The 23,580-nt window shown below is 54.3% G+C and overlaps 2 protein-coding genes across 4 annotated transcripts in view; one reads left to right on the plus strand and one right to left on the minus strand.

The window, feature by feature from the left end:
• The window catches only part of C11H6orf132 (chromosome 11 C6orf132 homolog), a 32,409-nt gene extending 31,998 nt beyond the window's left edge, over positions 1-411 (minus strand). The window contains exon 1 of the mRNA XM_058306717.2: positions 267-411. Within this exon, the coding sequence (XP_058162700.1) occupies positions 267-411 (145 nt within the window). The remainder of the gene's footprint in view (positions 1-266) is intronic.
• Positions 410-17,310, plus strand: CIMIP3 (ciliary microtubule inner protein 3). Of its 3 annotated transcripts, none has more exons than XM_058306718.1 (2): positions 410-604; positions 16,798-17,310. In XM_058306718.1, exons 1-2 carry the CDS (start codon positions 410-412, stop codon positions 17,125-17,127), a joined length of 525 nt encoding a protein of 174 aa, XP_058162701.1. In that variant the 3' UTR covers positions 17,128-17,310. The 3 variants fall into 3 exon arrangements, with proteins under 3 accessions (XP_058162701.1, XP_058162702.1, XP_058162703.1); XM_058306719.2 differs by lacking the exon at positions 410-604 and adding an exon at positions 11,015-11,114; XM_058306720.2 differs by lacking the exon at positions 410-604 and adding an exon at positions 15,996-16,098.
• The last annotated feature ends 6,270 nt before the right edge of the window (positions 17,311-23,580 follow it).

Consider the following 23,580-nt stretch of genomic DNA (forward strand, 5'->3'; position numbering starts at 1 on the left):
GGACCGGCCCAGCCCCGCGACCTCGCTGTTTCGCTGACGGCGTCCGCTCCGCCCGCCCCCACCGCCCCTTCCCAGAGACACCTCTGTGGGGCCTCCTCCCCTTCCAGCAGCTCCTTCGGGGCCAGGCCGCAGGTTCCAACGTGTTCCTTCCCCGCCGCCCTGGCCCGCGCCTCCCGCCTTCCCGGCTGCGCGCAAGGCGCGGAGCCCGGGAGGGAGGCACCGTCGGCGCCGAGCCCTCCCCTCTCCCCTCTCCCCTGGGCACTTACCAAAGTCCCTTCTTCCCTCTTCCGGGGCCTCCTGCGTGAAAATCCAGGGTGGGTTGGTGGCGTACAGGGAGGTGGTGGCAGGGTTGGCATGCTTTTTCCCGAAGAGTTTGCTGAAGGTGCCTTGGACCGTCTGGTTCTTTTTCATGCTGCCGCAGGCCGCGCGCTCGCCGAGGAAGGAGTCGCCCTCCCTCGCCCTGCCCTGCCCGGGACTGAACTCCGCACCGGCTCCCCAGGGGACCCTACCAGGCCATAGCCCCCGCCGTCCTCCCCGCCCGCGCACCGGGCGACAGGTGCTGCGGGCGCCGCCGCTCGCCTCCAAATGCGAGCTACCTGGACAGGTAAGAGGCTGTCGCCGAGGCCTGGCCCCGCCCCGCCGCCGGACTCCCCGGGCCGCATTCCTTCCTGCCTCCTTCTAAGACAGGCCATTGTTGGCACGGCCGGGTGGGCCCGGGACGAGCGCGGACCGCGCCCGGCCCACACCCCGCCTGGAGGGTGTGCTCCACTCCCCCAGGCCCCCATCCCGGCCCTGCTCCTCCACGCCTCTTCTCCCTGGGGGAAGGGAGGAAGGCAGGAAAGTTCTTTACTTCCAAAGGAGGCTCAGGACCTGTCAACGTGGGGACTTTGGAAATAACCCTATTGTGCTCAGCGCTAGGGGAACGGCTGGCTCAAGTCAGCACTTTAAGGCTTTCTCTAGGCCCTCAAATATATGGGACGTTTGGCTTCAGTGAATACAAGGAAATGCCCATGAGAAATAAAGTTAAGTGAGGAAAAGCTCTAAAAATATATTAAGCTGATGACAACTGCGGAAAATATCCTCACTGATAGGGCTCCAAAGAAAACGTAGAATGACTAAATCTTGGCATATTGTGTACCTAATTTTTTTTCCTGTGAAATGATTATATTCTTTTTAAAATACAAGATGGGACATTTGCTAAGTGGGTTTGGTTCACCCTCCAGGAGATGAGCTGGGGTTCTTTAAGGCACTTTGGGTACCATCCCACCTAAGTAGGGGACTGGCCGTTGGGGAAGGATCCGTCAGATGAGGAGGACCTGGAAGATTCTGTGTGAAAGGTGTTGAGAGTGGGAGAGAATCTGGTCAAGGAGTTCAGAGTTTTGATGCTTTCTGGGTAGCAGGGACAGAAGGCTGGGTGGAAGGTGACCAAATCACAAACAAGTATGTTTCCCCTGAGCTCCCTGGCAACAGTGCCCACTGCCACATTTCCCCTTTTCTTCCTCCCAGATAGCTGGAATCGTATTGCTCTTTGTACCAAAGGCATTTCCCCTTCAATTTTTCATTCTGAAAAATTTCAGACCTACAGAAACTTGAAAGATTTGTTCAGTGACCACCTATATACCCTTCTCCTGGATTCACCAATTGTTAACATGGTACCATATATTATCTCTCTCTATATATATCCATTTATCCATCCACCTATCCATTACACATATATACTTTTTTTTTTTTTCATTTTGTTTTTGCTGAAAATTGAAAAGTATGGTTATGGCAAAGCCCTCCTCCCAGCCCATACTTTAGCATCCATCCTAAGAATAAGGGCATTCTCCTACATAACCACAAGACAATCATCACATTCGAGAAATTTAACATCCATGTAGTGTTATCAGTATATACTCCATATTAAAAATTTCCCAGTTATACCCCAAAATGTTTTTTCTTTTTCTGATCCATGGTCCAATCAAAGCTCACACATTGCATTTGCTTGCCACGTGTCTTTATTCTCTTAATCTAGTATGGTCCACTGCCTTTGTTTTTCATGGCGGTGCCTTTTTTTTTTTTAAGTCTTCATTTGCTCCAGCTTCAAGGGAGAGGATGAGCCCTGTCTTTGAGCTTGTAGTTATGAGGTCATTGTTCCTTGGGTACTACGTGAGGAGGGGCTGGGAGACAGAAGCATCTATAAAAGCACCCATGTTTCCCAAATGTGTTTTGTTGGAGACTTACCTATTAAGACATACCTGTGGTCAACTCTGCCCCACCCCCATTCACTACCTTGCCCCTCCTCGTACCAATTCCCTTCCATTCAAGGAGTATCTGTGCTGCTCCTTCCAAGTACTGTGCTGTGGGTTTTGGGTGCAAAGATAGAAGTACAGAAGTCTTATTTCTCCATAGGTGATCTTGGGATCTCATTGGAGAGAGAAGGTTTACATGAGTCAAGGTGGCAGGCCATTGGTGACTAAGTACACAACCATGATTGCTGCTGCTAGTGCACGAGTAGGACTTCAGAGGATGGGAGGTCAACGTGGGGCTGGAGTAGTCCAGAGAGACTTCTCAGAAGAATGAGACTTGAGCTGGCCCCAGGAGGATGACAGCGATGTCAGCAGAGAAGGGAAGGAACCCATCTGGGGGCATGCACACACATCCAGACCATTCATCTCTCCATGCCTCGTCTCTACATCATGGTTTCTCCTCTTTACACTGGAGGGGCACAAGGGAACCCCAGGTCCCCCATCACATCCTGGGCATCATCACAGCCCACCCAAGTGCTCTGAGCACTGAGGCACTTCTTTCTTAGAGACCTCTAAGGCATGAGAACCTTCTATCTTGGGCAGCTCCTGGGCTTACTCCCAAAACCAACCCCAGCACCCACCATCTAGCAACTCCGCACCATCTAGCAACTTCCATTATATTACTAACATTTTTGAGAAATACTGTGTGCTCAGCTTTGGGCTGTAAAGGATCAAGAGAAGTAAAGGACGTGGTTCCTGAGTTCAGTTTGCTACAGTCTAGTTAGGGAGACGGGCAGAGAGACAGAGAGAGAGGAACAAGAGGGAGTTAAGTGGTGAGGAGGGGGCTGACCCTGGGACAGAGATTCAGAGAGGGAGCAATCAGGGGTGCTGGAGGATCTGGGGAGAGCATTCAGGGGGTGTGAGGAGCCTCTGCAAGGGCTCGGGGTGGGGGGGTTGAGAATTAGGGAGTGAGGGGGAGGTCATGGCAAGGTTGGCCAGTGTGTGGAGGGCTTAAAAAGTTCAGCTGGAGAGACTGGAAACAACCCAAATGTCCATCCGGGTTGACTGGTTAAATAAATTATGGCACATCCACACAGCGGAATAATAGTGCAACTCTAGAAACAAATGAGTCAGCTGACTGTGCCCAGTTATCTCCAAGATAAACTGACCAAGTGTTAACAAAATGATGGATGTATGCTACCATTTGTGAAGGCTGGTTTATTTGCTTGTATTGGCACAGAGCAACTGGAAAGACAGATAAGAAACTATAAAAGCGATTACTGGGGGTGAAAGTGGGGCATCTGGGCAGGTGGGAGATAGGGGCAGGAGGGAGACTTTTCACTGAATTCCTCTTTCTTTCCTAAAGTAGCTGAAGGTTTAGAGAAAAAAAATCATGCCTGAATGCCTTTTCAGATTTAAAAAATTTCCAATCGTGTAAATGTATTCCCTATTAAAATTTTAAAGAAAAAATAACTAGGCAGGGGAGTTTGGTCTAGAAGAATCTTGCTATTCAAAGTGTGGTCCATGAACCAGCAGCATCTGCATCAGCTGGGCTCTTATTAGACTTGTAAAATCTCGGGCCCAGCCCAGACTCTGGGCTAGTTACCACCTTTCTGGACCTTGTTTTTTTCACCTGTAGAACTGGCTACTAATTTAAGATTGCTGTCAAGTTCAGTGAGCTGGTGGACTGAGGTACTCAGCCGACTGTAGTAGGGACCCATGTTAGCAAGATCTCCAGGTAATTCAGGTGCAAGTCAAAGTTTGAGAAGCAGTGGTTTAGGGTCAGTGGCTACCAAGAGGCTCTGTGGGATCCCGACCAGCACCCGTGACTGGTATCAGCATGTTTAAAGGATGTCCATCCAGCAGCTAGGTGAAGGACTGATGGCAAGGAGAAAGGCTGAGAGGCTAAGAAAGGCTACTTAATTGACTGGTTAATTGGTTAATCAGTTGGTTAATTGATACAAGCAGGAGGGAATGGGGGCCAGCACTTGTGTGCTACTGGTGGAAACAGAAATAGCATAATTGCTAGTTTGTGGGACATTTCTTAGGAAGTATGGAAAGGCTTAGTAACAGCTTGGATGTAATGGGGAAAGAAAAAAAAGCTCTGAGTCAGCTTCCTCATCTGTAACGTGGGAGGAGGAGTAACACATCCCCACCTCGGGTTGCTATGAAGACTAATTAAGATGATGGATGGAAATTGCCCGGCACAGGGCCTGGCACACAGGGGACACTCCTTGGTGTTTATCTCCCCCCTCCTTGTCCCCTTGCTTTTGGGTTACTTTTAGATGGGGATGGAGGAAAACAGAGGCCTCGGGGGACCCAAGAACACCAGGGCGGCCTGCAGCTGCAGAGGCTGGGTATCAGGGCTCTCCCTGCCCTACACCACCCATTTCACCCCAAAAGGGCTTCCCACCCAGGCAGCTTTCATTCCTAGGTTCAGGGGTGACCAGCCCTCCTCCGTCCCCTCCCAGTTTCTTTCTGTCGGCCTGGCAGGTTTTGAGGCCAAGTTCCCTGGGGCAGTCAGGGCCTAATTCTCTGCCTAGCTCAGCACCTGGCCCTGTTGTTGCTCAGCCCGCTCCCTGAAGCCCCCAGTGAAGCAGCCTCTCTTAGCCTCAGCCTTTCTCCTTGCCATCTGCCCTTCACCTAGCTGCTGCATGGACATCTAAGAGCACCTCACGCCTCTTCCCCAGGAAAAGAAACAGCCAAATCACAGTTGCCTCTGAAGACAGACAAAAGCCCCATCCTGTAATTAACCCCACAATTGCGTGGTAACCTCCTAGAGAGGGAGCTTTTACTGGCCTTCCCTGGAATGTGGGGGTGGACTGGGGCCGGAAGTTGTCATCTCCCCAGATTCAGTCAGGTCTGTGTAATTAGGGGTCTTTCCTCCCGCAAAGCCAGGGGCTCCTGGCTGGGGGGGTGGACTCTGAGTGGGGGAAGGGCAGGCCGAGGGTCGCCTCCCCAGCCCAGGTCTCTGCAGCCAGCTCTCCAGGGGCAAAAGTCAGTAAGTGTCCCAGCATCCCCCAAGTCCCAGATGACACTGGCTGCAGTTCGCCTTCTCCAGACTCCGGCTGCAGCAGTAGACAACCTATCCCAGACCAGCCCTGGAAGCCGAAGCTGTTGGTTTCTTGAGGCCCCCAGGAGAGTGTGGGCTTCAATCCCACCTCCCTTGGCCTTCCTTTGGGCTGGGCTGGTGGGCAGGGAGAGGGAGTCAAGGCCAAGAGCAAGGTCTGGCTAGTGTGAACTCCTACACAGGACTGACACGGGGGTGGGGAGGGGAGGGGGCGGCTCAGAAGTACTTTCTTACCCGGTTCCTGAGGGTGTGGGGATCTAAGGTCCAGCCCTGGTTGGGGAGTGCTGAGAGAGTGTCATTTTCCTTTTTCCCCTGGACTGTTGATGAGATCATGACACACGAAAGAAAGATCTTTGGCTCTGGAGTGGGTTTGAGTCCAGGCTGTACTACTTATTAAGAGTGTGACCTTGAGCAAACCAACTCTGAGCATCAGTTTGTTCATCTGTACAACACAAGGTTGTTAGGAAATTTAATGAGCTCGTGGGTTAAGTTCCTAGTAGAGGGTCTTACTCATGGTAGGTACTCAGATACTGTGTGTCCCCGTCCTGCCCCTGGGTTTCAAGCAAGGAGATGCTAAGCAAAGAACAGCAAAGCCTCAATAGAGGCCACGAGAGGCTGCGCGATGACAGTCCCACTTCCACAAAGAACCTCGAGAAGGAAAATTCCATGGGGGCCCCGGAGGCAGGGTGCGGCAGTTGTCTATAAGATCACCTTGAAGCACACGTATGTGGTACAGCTGATAGAGTGTGTGTTTACCATATGGAGGGTCCAGGGTTCAATCCCCAGGGCCTCCTGACCCATGTGGTGAGCTGGCCCACGCGCAGTGCTGCCACGTGCAAGGAGTGCCGTGCCATGCAGGGATGCCCCTGCATAGGGGTGTCCCATGCACAAGGAATACACCTGCAAGAAGAGCTGCCCCACGTGAAAAAAGCGCAGCCCACCCAGGAATGGCGCCACATACACAGAAAGCTGACGCAGCAAGATGACGCAACAAAAGACTCAGTTTCCCAGTGCCACTGGATAATGCAAGCAGACACAGAACACCACACAGCGAATGGACACAGAGAGCAGACAACGAGGGGCGGGCAGGGGAAGAAATTTAAAAAAAAAAAGATCACCTTGAAGGCCAGCTGTAAAAATATCCCACAAACTGAAATAATGCATGTATGTGTACATTTGGGGGGGAAAATGGATTAAGTACAAAAAGCCAAAAACAAAATTCTGCCTGGCCTGTGACTGTAAATATATAACGTGTATTTGTGAATGGCCAGAGACCAAAGGGAATGGAACAGTGAACTGCGCACGATTCACGTGGAGTATCAGAATTTCATGTGGTGTTGGGTAATGTGCTGTTACATCATTTGTTTTAACTTAAAACTCTACAAATGGGGAGCGGATGGAGCCCAAGCGGTTAAGCACCTGCTTCCCAAGGCAGAGGGCCTACATATTTTCAACGGGGTAAACTTTTTTTTTTTAAAAGAAGCCTGGAAGGGACCTGGAGACGTGGATTCTAGTGCCACCTCTGCCACTAACCTCCCGTGAGGCCATGAGCCTTTCTGAGCTTCGGTCTCTCCTGTAAAATGGGATGGTGGGGCCGAGTGATCTTTACGTTCCCTTCAAGCCACGCTGTAGGGTAACACTCAGGTGTGGTTTCTCTTCTGGTTAAAAGGCTCCTTGGAGGACAGAGCGAGGCAGAACAGGAAATGAGGCTGTCTGGTACTTCCGGCCTGAGGAGGCTACTTTCAGCTCTGAGGAAAGAGAGGAAGTGGGAGAACCTCTCGAGTGAGTGCAGCGCGCACTTCCGGGGGTGCGGCCACCTGCTCCGCACAGGCCTGCGTCAGGCCGCCGAGGGGCTACACTCCCCGCGGATCCCCAGGCGTCAGCCCGGCCCACACTCGTCCCACGTGCTCTGGAGACCAAACCTTGGACCAGGACTTTGAGCCCTGGGTTTATTTCTACAGGGCCCCTCTGAGGCAGGCCAGGTTAGGGAATGAAGAGACGTACCTGGGACCTGGCAGAAAAACGCAGCCACGAAACACATGGCCATGGAGACCCACGAGATGGCTGCTGGAAGAACCTCGCGAGAGGTCCCCATTTGGAACGGGATTTCATTCGGAATCAGGAACAGCCCCGGATATTCTCAAGGGAGCTTGCCATTGGGCCCCCCAGGGGAATTGACAGGTGGGGTAACCAATCAAAATAGCAAACACCTGGGCCTGTTTAATATTTAATAATTTTAAATATTCCTGCTCTGAATATTAATAAGAGGTGGGGTAACTAATGGTTTAAAAAGCAAGCACAGCAGGTAAATCACCCATTTTTACTCTTCTTCCCCTGTTTTGCTGCCTCTCTCCCTGTCTGCATACAAGTAGACCTGGGGACTTGTAATCTGTAAGGGGGATTTATACTCTGTAAATCAGCCCTTTTAACCCTTTTTCACTCTGCCTGGACTAACCCGCAAGTATACCAGGGACACATAATCTGTTATTTTTTCCCATTGCTCTTCTCTCATACCTTAATAAACTACTGGCCTAACTGAACTGCTGTGTACTTTAAATTCTTTTTTTGTCACATAGCCAAGAAGCTAGAGAAAATCCGGCAGCACTCCTAAGGCCTGTTATCTCCCTGCGGCCCCTCTCATCTCCTCTGTGTCAGGCCCAGTGCCAAGTGGATTACACCCACTAACCCACTACCCTCACATCGACCGGCCAGGGAAAGGCAATGCACCCATTTTATTGGAGATGGAGATGGAGAAGAGAGGACTTCAAATGACCAAGCAATTCCGCTCTTAGGAATATATCCCAAGGTTCATATGGATCTGATGTTATTGCAGCGTTGTTTGTGAAGATGAGGAGTTGGAGGCACCAGGGGTCCTTTCCAGGGGGAGTAAATAGGCAAAATGTGGTGGGTACACTCCATGAGGCTACACAGCAGTCGGAAGCAAGGGACTAAATGCCCCTATGGCAACACAGGTGGATCTCAAAAGCAGGAGGGAGGGAGGAAAGTAAACAGAATGGGATCTAAAGCAAACAGTACCACTTAGGTAAATTAAAACTCCCTGTACACTAAACAGTATATATTTTGCAAGAACACATAAAGATACTTATTAAGCACATTAGATGGTTGCCCCTGGCCGAGGTGGGGAATGTGGTTGGCGAATGGAGATAGAGGGAGAAAATTAATAAAACAAGAGAGGAGCCTTTCATGGACCAATGATAATAATGAAGCAAGAAGAAAGGAATCTGAACAACTCATCACTCTGTACCTGAGGTCTACAAAAGGAAAAACAAGGATCAGAGAGGTTAAGTAATTTGTTCAATCACACAGCAGATAAGGAGGGGTGGAGAAAATGTCCAAATAACAAGCTTACTTAGAGCAAGGTGGCAGCAGGCTACTTCAAACCATTTGCCAACATCAGAGGAGGCAGGAGGGGAGGAGGCTGTGTGTATGTGTGGGGGTACCAGTGGGATACCATGCCGCCAGTCCGCCCTGAGTCTCATCGCTCTTCTTATCCTTTCCAAACAACCACTGAGTACTGGCACCGACCATGAACTTGGCACTGCGCCACATCCCCTCACATAGTCCTCACAACACGCCTACGAGGTAAGTTCTCTTATCATCCCCGCTTTGAGGATTAGAAACTGAGGCACGGAGAGGTTAAGTAACCTGTACAAGTCATACAGCTGCGAAGCAGCGGAGCTGGGATTTGAACCCAAGCAGCGTGAGTCCAGAGGCCATGATCTTAGACATCATGCGTTTAAAAAATGAAATTAAAAAGATATGTCTTGACTGGCCAGGCCTTCCTCAAGGAAGTCTCCCTAGCCACTGCCCTGTCTTGAGAGTCCCGCAGTGAGGGTGGCATGCCCTGGGCTGGGGACACTCCTGCAGGACCCCGTCCTGTGGTCAGCCACAGGAGTTTCCTGCACGAATGCCTCGGATGTGACTCCGTCCCACCAGCCTTCAAGCGTGTAAGTTGGAGAGACCAAATATCTTCAGTGTACATAGAAGGAAACTGAGGCCCGGAGAGAGGACAGACCTTGTCTCAGGTCACCCATGTCTCCTGGCAACCAGCCCAGCACCTTCCCGGCCTTTGGCATCTCTGAAGCAGAAGGTGTGCTCAGTCCTGGCTCCTGCTGCCCCCAATGTCCTCCCCACACCCACCCCTGGGCTCCCTCCTGACGCCTGCTTGGCTGCTTCACGCCCAGGTCTGGGCCACTTTCCCCGGATCAGGAGCTGCTGCCACTCCATTCAGAGTATCAGCCTCCCACCTTCCCCCCAGCCCCACCCAAGCAAGATAGCATCACCTCAGGACTCCCTGGAGATCCCTAATCAGAGGCCAGTCCTGACTGTGGCCACTGCTCCCCGCCCCTTCCTCCCAGGGCCTCCCAGCCCTCTGGGAAATTAGGGGTCATTACCATCAAGGTGTGATATCTGGGCACTGCTGCCCCAGTCATCAACACCCAACTCCCCAGTCTGCCTTTGGGCCCCAAAGTCCACCCCGTAACCCACAGTCATTACTGACACAGAGCCAGGAAGGAAACAAATAAGTCCTGGGCCCAGCCCAAGCCAGTGTGGCAGAGTACAGGAAGTCACCAGCCTGCCTGCACCCTCCCTGCTTCTCTCCCACTCCCACCAGCCCCACCGCTGACCCCATGGAGAAGCGCGTGGTGCTCCGACATGTGGGATCCTGGGAGATGCCCGCCAAGCCTGGGGTTAGGGATATAGCACCTGAGGGGGGTGGGGATCTGGCTTCTGCAGGTTGGGACAGGGAAGCCCATTCAGCCACCCACCAGCAATCCAAATTACCCACCCACCCATATAGGAGCTAGGACCCATTGAATACTCTCGGTACCAGGTGATGCCCTCGGTGCTTTGCCCAACCCTATTAGGTATGTACCTCTAGAGGACCCATTTTACAGACGAGAAACATAAGCACGGAGAGGTCAGTTAACTCGCCCAAGGTCACTCAACTAGTAAAATGGTAGAGCCAAGATTCACGCACAGGAGTCCGACTCCAGGGCCTGTGGTCCCGTCTTCCACATCACACGTAACCGCCCAGCTATCCATTTACCGACCGTCCACCCACGCCCTCACCAACCTGCTTCCTCCTGCAGTCACCCGTCTGTCACAAGTCCATTTGCTATTTTACCTCCTAACCCCTCATTCCAAGTGGTCCAGGGGAAGGGACAGCGCAGGCAAAGGCTCAGGTGGGAGAGGGCAGAGCAAGCTTAAGAAATTGACTGCTACCCAGAGAGGGAGCGAAGAGACAGGCAGAGCCGAGGCTAAGGAGGTGAGCAGGGCTCAGATTCGGAGGGCCTGCCCATCCACCCACCTATCCACCTGCTATCCCCCTCCTCACTCCTCTGTCCGTCCATCCGGCCCTGTAATTTGGAAGGCAGACGGAAAGAGAAAGGGAAAGAGGGGAGAGAGCTGGCTGGGTACATTTCTTTCCTGCCAGTGAGGCATGATAGGGGCCTGGGGGTCCCTGAGGACCCCTGGGGGTACCCGAATACTAGGACAATCTCTTTCCATCACCTCACTGGGGCTAGCGGTGGAAAGAGGGAACAACAGCACAGGCCAGCGTCAAGGTGACGTGGCCCTTCCTGGCCTTGAACTTCAGCTCCCGGCCCTGCCCGTGTGTCTGCACCAGGACGACAGAGGGAATTGTGTCGTCAGAGGCATCACAGTGCTCCCGGCCCCCTGTAAGCGCCGCCCACTCTGGCACTGCCAGTGCCCTCCCAAGAGTCCCTGTGAGCCCCTGACCACCTGAAGTCCCATCTGACCACCAAGGCAGGCCCTGGTCAAGAATGTCCAAGGTGGGCTAACAACCCAGGATGGGAGGAGGGCAACCCGAGGTCACTGGCACGAGTAGGAAGGCCCTGGCCTAGGCCGCCCATGCGTCTGAGCGCCGAGGGTCTCTGACACGAGGCTTGGGTGCCAGTGCCCCCGCCTGGCTCTTCCTCCTCCTCTGTGGGCAGCTGCCGCCCGCTCTGGTTGGCGAGGGGGAAGGGGTGGGCACCTTGAGCTCCTCTGCTTCCTCTGCCCTTCGCTTCCCCACGACACCTCCTGGGCTGCTCTGTTTGCTTCTGCCCGCATCCTAGGCAAACCCACGGCTGGTCATAGTAATAGCTAGAATGTATTTAGTGCTTAAGCGGCCTAGGCGCTTTACCTGGAAGGTCTCATTAAGTCCTCAAGGAACTCTACCAGGTAGATTCTCTTGTTAGTCCCACTCCACAGGCGGGCACACGGAGGTAGACGGTGGTTATAATTTGCCCAAAGGCTCAGGCAGCTAGTGAGCGGTCAAGCTGGAATTTGAACCCAGGGAGCTCCAGCCCCAAACTCTAGGTCCCTCGGCTACAGGGCCTCCCAAGGAAACGGGCCCATGCTTGGCCTCCCATCCAACCACTTCAGAGCCCCTCCTCTGGCAAACAGGCTCTCAAAGGGCTTTGGGATGAGCACCTTCAAATCCTAAGTATAGCTTCCAGCTGAGGCTGGCAAGAATTCCTATTTACATTGTGCTCTGACAATTCTCACAACTCATCGCACCCCACAACAAGCTGGTGAAGTAGATACCCTAATTAGCCCCATTTTGCAGATGAGGCAACTGCGCAATGACTCACCCAAGATTGCCTGACCGGTAAGGGCAGGGGGGACTTGAGCACAGACCTTCAAACTTCAAAGTCCAGGCACATTCCAGGCCCCAGAGGCTTACCGAGGGGCCTCACTCAGGGCTATTTGCGTTTGAACACGGAGGCCTTCCACCTGCAGAGGTGCTAAAGGTGGAATTTCAGGTATGGGCCAGGCTAGCGGATGTGCAGCCGTGCAGGTGCCTGGTGTATCTGAGAGGACAGGCGTCTTCCCAGAAGGCCTGCAGGCACAGCAGGTGGAAGGTCTTCTCGCCCGACTCAGAAAGCCCCACGCTTGAATCACCCTCTTCCCCGTTCTAAATCTTGGTATAAGGGACAAACACGTAGTACCTACGTTGGCTGGGGTTGACCCTTTGTGGGTCTGCCTGCAGAGGTGGGGGTGGCGGAGGGAGAGTGGAGCTAGAGGGTGACTCTAGGAAGGAGGGCAGGGGCTTTGACCCCCTCCACTCCTGGAAGCGTCCTTCCTCCCCGTGCAGGGCACGGTTGGCCCTCCTCCCGCCTCTGCCCTCGGGCGTCCCCCTGCAGCTCTGGGGACACTCGGGGCAGGACAAGCCTTTGTTGGGCGGGCCCTCCCGTGCTTTGCAGGATGTTTGTAGCATGCCTGGCCTCTACCCACTAAATGGCACTAACACCCTAGTTTACAGCACCCAAAAATGTCTCCAGACATGACCAAGTGTCCCCGGGAGACAGCGTCCCCCCGGCTGTGAACCACTGCTCTGGACTCACACACGCGCACGCAGCGCTCGGCAGGCGGCCGCGTGCAGGGGAGGGGACGGTTCAGTGAAACCAGCACTTAAGCTGGGACATCTGCGTGCAGGCCCCGCCCTCGGGGTCAGGCTCGGGCTAGTCACTTGGAAGGCGCAGGGCCCGGCTGGCCTGCTGGCTTCCTCTTCCTCCTCTTCTTCCGCCTCCTCCGGGGACGGTCCCTCTGCCCCAGTTTCTGTGCGCGCCAGTCCCTGGGTGTGGGAGGCGGGGCACGTGCCTTCCGCCCGTCGGCCAGACGGCCCAGGGCCCCGGGTGCTGTGGCAGCAGCTCAGGTGGGCCCTGGGCAAAGAGTGGGGGGTGCGTTCAAATCACAGCTCACCTCCGACTTCCGCAGGGAGCTCACGGCCCCTCAGCTAACGAGTGAGATTACACAGATGCTTGGGCTCCTTGAACACTGGGGCTTGCAGCAAGAGCGTTAGCAGAGCTAAGTGGCTAGTGCCTGGCCCTCGGTAGATACTCAGTCCTGTTAGCAAAGAGTCTGCCACTTCCCTCGGTGGGGGGGGGGCTCTGATCAGCCCCCCAACCATTCTGAAAGCACCTGCCTCTGTTGCCGGTGCTTGGATTCTAGGTTCTTGGCTATGATGCAAGAAAGAACACAGAGATGTGCCAGTTTCAGTGGTCAAGTAAAAGGGTTTATTGAAAATGAGGAAGAGTCAGAGTACCCACTTGAGATGGAAGTGGGGCCGTCCTCCAGACAGACAGCTGAGTCTGGGGTGCCAGGTTGGCCTTATTCAGGCCGTTCTTTCCTTCTCCCCTTCCCCACGTGGGGAGGGACCCAGCTATCTGCTGGGCTGCTTGGTTGCCTCTCTGCCTTCCTGTTGGTTTACACTATGGCCCACTCGGTGCACCTGTCGGCTTCCAGGGACGGAGGTGGAGGCCTTTCTCTTTGGAATCATCCAGGGCTTCTGTTGAGCTCGGGAGTTTCAAATGGGACCTCGTGACCAGACACGCACAGCTGCCTCGCCTGGGGGTTTCGAGGCCCACCCTCGTGGCCTTACTCTTTGCGGGGTCTCGGCCGTGATGGTTACGGCTTTGTTCTGACCAGCTGCCTCCCCTCTGCCAGCCGACACCAGCCCCCCAAGCCTGAGGCGAGGGTTCGCTGTTCACAGAGCCCACGCACTCTAAGACTGAAGGGCTGGCTGGGGCCGGGGGTGGGAGGTGACCTGAGAGGTCGCCTGGCCACCGGTGGAGCCCTTCTGTAGTGGCAGGACAGAGCCCCGTGTCCTCGGATTCCTCCTTAACACAAACCTGAGTCCTTTCCTGTGGCCCAGGAAAGGGACAATTCTGCAGGGCCACAATTGTCAGCTTAGTCTTGTAAACATGGAAGATGAAGACACTGTCAGAGACTCGACAGGCAAGGTTCTCAACTGGAGGCAATTTTGCCACCATTGGGGAGACTTGGCCATGCCTAGAGACATTTTTGGTTGTCACAGCTGGGGAGAGGTGTACTACTGACATCTAGTGGGTAGAGGCCAAGGACACTGCTCAAAACCCTACAGTGCACAGGACAGCCCCCACGACAAAGAATTGGGGGACCCAAGAGCCAATAGCGCCGAGGTTGAGAAATCCTATTTTGCAAGCACTCTTCGTGGTAGCTTTGTTACCATCACACCCAGAGCTGGGCAGACAAGAAGTGCTCGGGAATGTTTTTGAATGAATGAATGAACGAATGAAGCAACAAATGCCACATTCTCATCTCTACTAAGTGATGGTAATTCACAGAGTAAACTTCGTACTTCCCAGCGTGCTTTCCTGTCTATGCAGGGGCCCAGAACCCAGAACCAAAATCCAGCATCCCAAACCCTGCAGTGCTCTTGCCAAACTGGGAAATCTGGTTGCCTTGCCCTCCGGCGAGCTTGGGAGCTGTGCAGGGCGGCCCTGGCTGGTGGCCTGTGCCCTGTGCCTCCAGCGGAGCTTAGCAGTGGGGCCGGAATGAGGGCACAGGTGGTGATGAACGGGCCCCTTGCAGGCACTCATTCCCACAGCGGGCACAAGGCCGTCCCTGGAGTGTGGGGGGTGGACCTTGGAGTCGGCAAGGCCTGGGTTCAAATCTCAGCTTTGTCCCTTTCAAGCCACATGATCCTCAGTGTGGTACTGACCTCTTTGCTTCTAGTTTCTCGATTATAAATGGGACTAATAATAATACCTGCCTCAAAGGGTTAATGTGAGGATTAGAAGAGATCATCCATTTAAAGGGCTTAAGGCACAGTTGGTTTCTCCTGCCCTCCTCTGCCTATAATCTCACCGGAGTCCCAGGGCCGAGGCTGGAGGACCTGGGGAGGCTGCCGAGCACTTGGTCACCCCTCTGTCCCCTTTGGCAGTGTGTCAGCACCGGGCTAAGCCCCGGGGATTTGGAGATGAATAGGATGAATCGGTTCTGCCTGCTGGGAGCGGCTTACAGGCTCTTGGGACTTTAGCAGGAGCCCCACGAAGGACAGCAGTGGGGAGCAGGATGAGGCCAGCACGATGCCCAGGGGGCACGCTGTGAAGTGCGCTCTCAGTGTATGGTATGAACCCAAGAGCCAGAGCTCCCTGAGCTTTGCACCCAGGCCCCGTGCTTGCCTCACCCTAGTCCCAGCCCTGCAAAGGGCCACAGAAGGGACAGAGGAGGGCTAGTGGGGCAGGGATCGTGAGAACCAGAGGAGGCTCCCTTGAGCTGCCAGGCTTGGAAAGAGAGGAAGACCTTTGAAACGCTGAGATGAGGGCACACCTATACCTAGCAAGAACCAATAGGCGCGAAGACCGCCTTGGAGGAAGGCCCTGGGCGGGTTTGGGCTGGGTGAACCGTTTGTAAATTCAGGTCAAGGAGCCTCCAGCACGACGTGAGCACCTGGAATTCTTTGGAAAGGGCGCAGGGGCTCAACTGCCGCTAAACTCTATAGCTAGGGGCTCCCTTCCCGGGCTGTGAGGCTGGGCCCAGAGGAAATGGGTTCCCCAACAGCCCAGGGGAGCAGGACAGAGCCAGCCTGACCTACAGGCACCGGGTCCCGATTCCTGTGCATTGTGCCGACCAGGCACAGCCCAGTAAAGTGGGCGTCCGACCCCACCCCTGGAGGTGGCATAGGACTGGAAGGTGAACAAGACGAGGCAGGATAGTCAAGGAGGACGGCGGCCTTGGCGTAAACGTCAGTACGCGGTGATAGATGTGAAGGGAGGTTTCTAGAGAGTGGGTGGACCCCAACACTGGATCAGCTGAGGAGTGGTGAGAGGCGGGCATGGGTGGGCAGAGGCACACTGTAACAATGAGAGAAGTTCTGAAATAGAATGGGCCGGGTGGTTGGAAGGTGTGCTACCCCTGACTAGAACTCAGTTCAGTCAAACCTCCCTAAATGCCTTGGTATGGAGGAAAAGAGGGAATAGGATTTTGGAGGCTGCTGTTATGTCAAGGGTAAGAGAGATCTGAAGACTAGAAAGGGAAGGGCACCGCCCTTTAGCAGCTCCCAGTCTAAGGGGGAAAGTCAGAATTTCCCTAACGAATGGGCAGCATGCATTGGGGGGTGGGGGGGCTGAGCAAGGGCTTGAAGGCACTGAAGTACAAGGATTGAGCAGGGAGCAAGAGGCAGGCTAGTGTGGCCAGGACACGGGAGGCGAGGGACGGTGAAACCGGGCGGTTTGGAGCAACGTCCTTAAAGGGCTGGAGTTGGAGGCGAGGCGGAGAGCAAAAGGAAAGCCAGTGACACGGAAAGATGAATTCTGCTGTGCCTCGGAGGCCCAGGCTGAACACCAGAGGTTGGGAGGCAGGAAGACTGTGGAGGAACCCCGAGGGAGAAGGAGGATGAAGCCTGAGGCAGCAGTGGGGAGGAAGGGCAGGTGCGGGGCACGTGGGGCGCACTGCCGGTGGGAATGGTTGTAGGGGAAAGGGGTAGGAGGGGGCCTGCAGATGACCCCCACCTCCCCGTAGAGCCCGCGCCACCAGGGGCTCAGCTCCAGGGACCTTCCCCTGCTCTGGAGCTCTTGGGGTGCCAAGGCCAGCAGAGCTGTGCTCCAGGAAGGTTCTGTGAGCACTGACCCCTGCCGCTGCCTGGCCCTGGCTGTCGAAGCTCCAGGGTTCGGTGCCCCAGCTCTCCCCATCTCTCCCTCTTCCCAGGACCCACAGAAAACCTCAGGACCCAGCCATGGGCCGAAGAAGCCATCGGGCAAACAGGTGCAGGTCCCACGCCCACCCCTGTCCCGGACGTGGAAGCAGGACCGCGAGCAGACCCTGGCCGCGGCCTACGTGCCGGTGGTGGTGGACCCCAGGGGCAAGACCACGGACAAGCTCAGGTTCCGTTTCTACACCTCCCAGTACTCCAACTCCCTGAACCCCTTCTACACCCTGCAGAAGCCCACCTGCGGCTACCTGTACCGCCGGGACACCGACCACACCCGCAAGCTCTTTGACGTGCCTGCCGCCAACCTGGTCTTGTGGCGCAGCTAGGACCGTGCCCGCCGGAGACGCCCTGCCCTGCACCCTCCCGACCCCGGGCCCCCGAGGAGAAGGGCTGGTCACTCTAGGCGGAGCGGCCCCTGCCTGGGCTCGGCCAGCTGTGCCCTGCCCACCCGCCAACAGTGGGAAAGGGAGGCCTCTCTTCTCAGCAGCAATTAAAGTGTGTCCTTCTTCTCCCTGGCATCTGAATGGGTGGCTGTGGGTGGCTACCCGGAGACCACGGAGGTAGTGTACAGTGAGGTTATGGGTTTGAAGAGCTGGACGGACTTGATTTTAGTTCCCTCACCCCAAGGGTGGTAACTCTAACCCCCCACCGGAACCCGAGTCCCACGCGGAGGCCACGCTGGCCACGCCTCCCTCGTGGTCGAGGTTTGACGACCTTCCAGAGATGAGCTACGTGGGCTGAGCGTGGCCCTGCCCTCTTACTGGCTCCTCTTACCCTGGGTTGGAGCAGCCACTGGAGAACGGGGCAAGAACACAGGGCGCGAACACAGTCTCTAGGGACCTCCCGCTCCAGCCTCAGTTTCCCTGTTTGTTGGTGGGAGATGGAGTCCCCATCCCAGGTCTCACCTCCTCCTGTCCAGAAGAGCCCACTCTGAGGCTAGACTCATAGGTCTTGTCTCTCGGCCGAGAGGGATGAAGGCAGGGGCCACTGGGCCCACAGACGTGGCCTGAGAGTCCCTGGTCCTTGCCACCCAGGGGTGAGCCCAGGGGTGTGCCGCAGCCAGCCCATATGGCCTGGGGCAGCCGACTGTGCACGCCTCTTCCCAACTCTGCATTCAGTGACCGTCTTGGCAGCTTGAAATCGGCCAGGGTGAGAGTGTTTACATCGTGGAAATCAGCAAACACCCACAATTTGGGACTGCTCTTCCCAGAGAGCCAGTTGTTAAACATTTGTCAGGACACCACTGGGTGAATTCAGCTGGTTTCATTTCTAGGAGTCACATTTCACCCTAGGTATGCTGGGTATGCAGTGGAGCATACTTCTAGAGGGCTGGTATGGGAAGCAGGGACAGGATGCCCGAGACTTGCAGACCAGTGACACCGATCAGGTTTCTGCGGCATGCCTGGATGTCTTTCTCTGAAAAGAAGGTGGTAAGTGGAGAGGAAGGGAGAGAGCCCCCTTAGAGTTACCCGAAAGCGTAGAATCCAAGTTTGGGTAGTCGGTGTTTATTCCTCCATTCAGCAAACATTTGTGTGAGCCTGCTATGTTCCAGGCACAGTGCTGGGTACCAGGGACAGGAAGACGCACGCGATTGCTGTTGAATTTGGAACGTTTGCTCATTCTGTTTTCTTGTTCCTGTTTAATCTCCATGTTCCTCTAAGTTACTCTTTTCCGGTTATTTGTTGTAAGCTCTCTTTCAAGTTAGGGGCTTTCCTCAAGTGGCCAGTGGTCCTTGCCTGGACCCAGGACACTTAGCATCTGTGCAGGGTCTCTCCTGCCTGCTGTCCCTGTTCAAGGCCAGCATGGGAAGGGGCTGGGGTCCCACTCTGCACGGTGCAGACTTTCCTTAGCTCCCCAGTTCTCAGAACGGCCCCTCCCTCCTTCCTAGCTGTGCCTAGACGCTAAGGCCGCGCAGGTCCAGCTTTCCAGAATAACCTCGGGCCTTCAGCCAGGGTCAGGGAGAGCGAGATGCCTCGGGATGCCTTTCTGCTGCCTGCTGGAGGCTCCAGGGAGCTGGCTGCCCCTTATACAGACTCTCCACCCGTCCTCCCATTTCCAGCCCCACCTACCTGGCCTGGACCCTCCTCCAGGGGCCCTGCTGCCCCTGCCTCCTGCACCTCTGGAGTTCTGTGCTCTGATCTGCTGGCTGCTTTCTCTTTGTGGATCTGTAGCTTTACACAATGTATTCCTTGCCATTTTAGGGAGAATTTGAAAAGAGACCAAGATAAACAAGTTTTCAGTCTACCAAGCATAACCAGAAGTCTTTACCGTTCATTCAAACAATGGGCCAACAGACCCCTGTTGAGCACCTAGCGGGGCTGGCTCCTCGGGGTGCGTGGACAGAATCGTCGCCGCCTTCCAGACCCCCCAGCCTCGTGCAGTGGGGAGGGGGTGCAGAGTCTGCATCTGGACTCTCTCCACAGATACCCTGCAGGAGAATGGGCACCTGAGCTGCTGCTTGGTAGCCCAGCCTCCCTGGAAGGCCGCAGGCGCCCCAAGAAGCCTGCCCACTCCCACGGCGGCCGGCTGAGCGGGGTGATCCCAGGAGGCAGTGAGGCCGTGCCCAGGCCCAGGGCGCTTTCCTGGAGGAGGAGGGTCCTGGGCAGCCTTGGGGGCCTGGCTCTGCCTGCCCACCTGCTCCCTCTCTCAGGCTCCCTTCGGCCAGGTGGAGTCACCTGTCTGGTGTGGCCTGTGGGCCAGGGAGGCTCCTGCAGACAGGCAGCGGGGAGCCCCAGGCTCACTGCAGCGCACACTGCGTGATCCCTGCCCTCTGCCCTGAGGCTCGCTCTGGGTTCCAGTGCTGCCCGCCTCCACCTCCCTGGGGGAAAGAAGGCCGAGTGGGACCGAGAGAGCCCGCTGAAGAGAAGGAGGCTGGGCCTGGGGGCTGGGGAGCCGTGGGACGAGACCCGGGGCCCACCCAGAGGCCCCGCGCTCTCTGTAGAGGCAGGAGAGCCTCAGGGCCAGGCTGAAGGGAAGGTGTTGGGGCGAGGGGCCTGCGGGGTTTCTCCAGCTACATCCGGCTCTGCTGAGGCTTAAAGGCTTAGGCTAAAAGTGGGGCCACGGGTGGACAGGCCCGATGCCACTGCTGACAGGGCTGGAAAATGAGCGGGTGAATTAAGGTCTCTGCCTCAAGCAGAGATAATAACCGCCGCCCCTCAGGGCGGCTGTGAGCCGATTCAGAGGAGTTTAGTACGGAGCCTTGAACGTAGTAGGTCTTTAACAAGAGCTCCGTCTTCCTTCGCTTTCTCTAGTCCTGTCTGTTATGGTGCACACACACATCCCCTCGTTCCAGAAGCTTTTGCTTAGGGACTGAGGTAATCGAAGCGGGTCAGAGGAGGGGATTTTTCCTAGAGAAGCCGGCGCAGTGGAAGGGAGTGGGCCTGGGGCCTGGCACCAGCAGGAAACCCTTCTTCCCCTCAGCGTGGAGGGTGAGAGAGGGCTCTGGCAGGCCCCGTGCTGAAGGTGAAAGAAAGCAACCCCGGCCGAAACTTGACTCAGGAGCGAGGGCGGAAAGGAAGAAATGCCCCCACTTTTCTCTCCTCTTGTCCTCCTGTCTCCTCCCCGTGTTTCTCAGCGACTGAACCGAGCCCAAGCCAGCGGTGCCGCCGTGGGCTCAGCCTGTGGGGGTCAGCGCTGACAGGGGCAGGTGGAGAACGAGCGCACAGGGCCAGCCGCAGGGACGCAAGGTGCGCGGCGCGGGAGGAGGCAGTGGTCTCTGCCCCCCGGGAGCTTGCTGGACTCCTGAGGGCAGGCTGACAGTTACTTATTCCAGAAAGAAATGCATGTCGAGTCTGCTTTTATAGACGTGTGTTCTCACAGACCCTTAGGTGACCCCAAACGATTTCCACGCCCTGCGGTGCACGCTTTGTGTAGTACTCCCCTGTGAGGGGGCGGGACCTGTGACTTCCTTCACCAACAGAACATGGTGAAGGTGACAGGATGCCACTCTCGGGATTGTGGTACGTTACAGAAGACTCCATCTGAGAGGTGGGAGAGAGAACCTCCCTGATGAAGAGAGCGGCCATGCTGAGGGAGCCCGTGTAACAAGGAGCTGTGGGTGGCTTCTGAAAACTAAAGGCAGTCTCTAGATCCTGAGGGCCGCCTCCAGGCGACATCTAGCAAAGAGCCAAGGCCCTCAGTGGTTGAGCCACGAGGCGCTGAATTCTGCCAAGGACGTGAGCGAATTGGAAGTAGATTCTTCCCTAGTTGAGCCGCCAGATGAAAATGCAGCCCAGGCAGCTCCTTGATTTTGGCCTTGAGAGCCTCTGTAAGCCACTCACAGAAACTGCGAGATAATAAATTCATACTGTGTTAAGCTACTAACTCTGTGGTAATTTGTTAAACATCTTAGAAAACGAATGTAACATGTAAGCAACATGTCAGTGTGCTGAGGCACGAAAGATGACGTCTGTGGAGATTCTGGAAGGCTTTACTGGAGAACTCGGGCAAAATAGCTCCCCCACCACCCCACTCCTAAATCAATCACTTTAGGTGGAACTGAGGTAAAACAGCCCCAGTTTCTCTTTTAAAAAACAAAACAACTATCCTCTTTGATTATTTGACCAACATATGTTTATGATAAACACTTAAAAAAAACCAAAATTTTAAAAAGCAAAGATTAAAAAAATCACTGGTACCATTTGAACTGGCAATCCCACTTCTAAGTACCTACCTGGAAGAATTGAAAGCAGGGGCGTGAACGGGGATTTGTACAGCGCTGTTCATCGCAGCAGCATTCACAATAACCAGCAGGTGGGAGCAACCCAGGTATCCGTCAGCAGAGGAATGGATAAACAAACTGTGGAATCTCCATACAATGGAATTTTATTCAGCTGTAAGAAGGAATGAAGTTCTGATACATGCCAAAATACGGATGAATCTTGAAGACATCCTGTTGAGTGAAATAAGCCAGGACAGATATTGTATGATCTCTCTTCTATGAAATACCTAGAATATGGGAATTCAGAGACAGATAGTAAATTAGAGGCTACCAGGGGTCAGAGGGTGAGGAGAAGGGGGGTAATAACAGAACAGGTACAGGTGTCCATTTGAGGTGATGAAAAACTTTTGGTGTTGGTGATAGTAGCGCAATATTGTGAATGTGATTAATGCCACTGAATTGTACGCATCAGAGTGGTGAAAATGGGAAATGTTGAGTTGTATGTAACAACAATAAACGTTTTATTAAAATACTCCCTGGCAAGTGAGCCTATGACCCAGAGATGAGCTCATGGACATTGCGGTCGTCTCCTCTCAGTCACAACATGACAGAGACAACACGGCTGATGTCAGCCTCGTCATCTCAGCCTGTCCCTGGCTCTGGTCGTATAAGGAGCGTCCTCAGCCCTGGAGCCTTTGGCTCCACTGCTCAGGATAATGGGCAAGAAGAGCTGCAGAACCGGAAAGGCAACCAAGCAGTGGCTCTTGGATAGGAAGGAAACTGCTGCTGGGGGAAAAGCCTGGAGCCAGGAAGGCAGATCTGGCTCAGAGTCCACACCCCCGGCCCCTACCCGTTACACTGGGGGATGCCCACGTAAGCAGGGCCAGGGAAGCCTCCCTCCCACCTCCGCTCCAGTTCCGCGGGAGCTATTCAGCTCATTTCGTTGGGGGCATGTTGGTCAAGGAGGGGAGACGCCTTCCTAGGTGTCACCAGGGTCCTGCTTCCCTGAGCTGTGAAAGGGGGTGTGCACCTGGGGACAGGTGGCTGGGGCCGAGCAGCATCGAGGCGCACAGACGCCGCCTCACTCTGTGCTCCTCCCTCAGCCAGGCAGTGGGCGCAGCCTGTGGACGCCTTCCTGAGAGCTGGAAGGCTGGGGCTGCCCTTCCCCGGCTGACCTCCAGGCCTCTGGTCCTTTTTTCTGTCCAGTTCTCAGTGAATCCTCCTAGGATCGACAGCCTGGCATCCTTCATACAAAATTGCACAAGAGCCACCATCTTGTTGGTGCTTCCATCCTCTAACTATGTTATTTTTCTAACGTAGCTGGAAATATGGGGAGAAGTGGGGTGGGGTGGGGTGTTGTTATGGGTTCATTAGCTCAATAATGACAAGCCTGAAATCTCTGGTTTTCTTGGCCTTTTCTCTGCTTGTAACCTCATGGTCACAAAATGGTGGCTGCATTCCAGAAATTACACCCACATTCAAGGCCAAAAGTAGGGGAAAGGGCAGCACAAACTAGCTGCATCTTTTAGCACTTTTTTTTTTTTTTTTAATTAAGAAAGCAAAGCTTTCCCAGAAACCCATGGTAGACTTTTGCTTACATTTCTTTGGCCAGAACTGTGTCATATGGCTGCAAGGCAGGCTGGGAAGACAACTGTTCAGGTTTTTCCAATCTCTACATAGCAGAGGGAGGCAAGAGGGCAGGGAGTTTGGAATGGGGTTAGATCTAGTAAGGTTTTGTTTTTTTAAGAAATATATTTCAAAGAACTATTATAGAATTTAAAGATTAAATTTCACATAGTGTTTAAGGCTACCATTATTTCATTTTTTTCTTTCCTCACTTGCTATTCAAAGATTAAACTCAATGTTTTCCTTTTTGTTTCAAGTAATTGAATTTCTAAAATCCTGAAAAAAGAGCTGAAGATTTTTAGTACTCCATTTTAAAAATATTTTGGTTAAAGAGTTTCAACTGATTTGAGATAAAATGCAACCAAAATTTATAGGTCCCATTGAAGTAAATTCACTAACATTGATTAACAAAACATCTTCTTAGGCTTAAATATTTATGAAATCTGGCTGATAATGCAAAGTCAAGGGACTTATTGCCACCAGGTCATCCTAA

The sequence above is a fragment of the Dasypus novemcinctus genome, chromosome 11 (genome assembly GCF_030445035.2).
Source record: "Dasypus novemcinctus isolate mDasNov1 chromosome 11, mDasNov1.1.hap2, whole genome shotgun sequence".
NCBI lineage: Eukaryota > Metazoa > Chordata > Mammalia > Cingulata > Dasypodidae > Dasypus > Dasypus novemcinctus.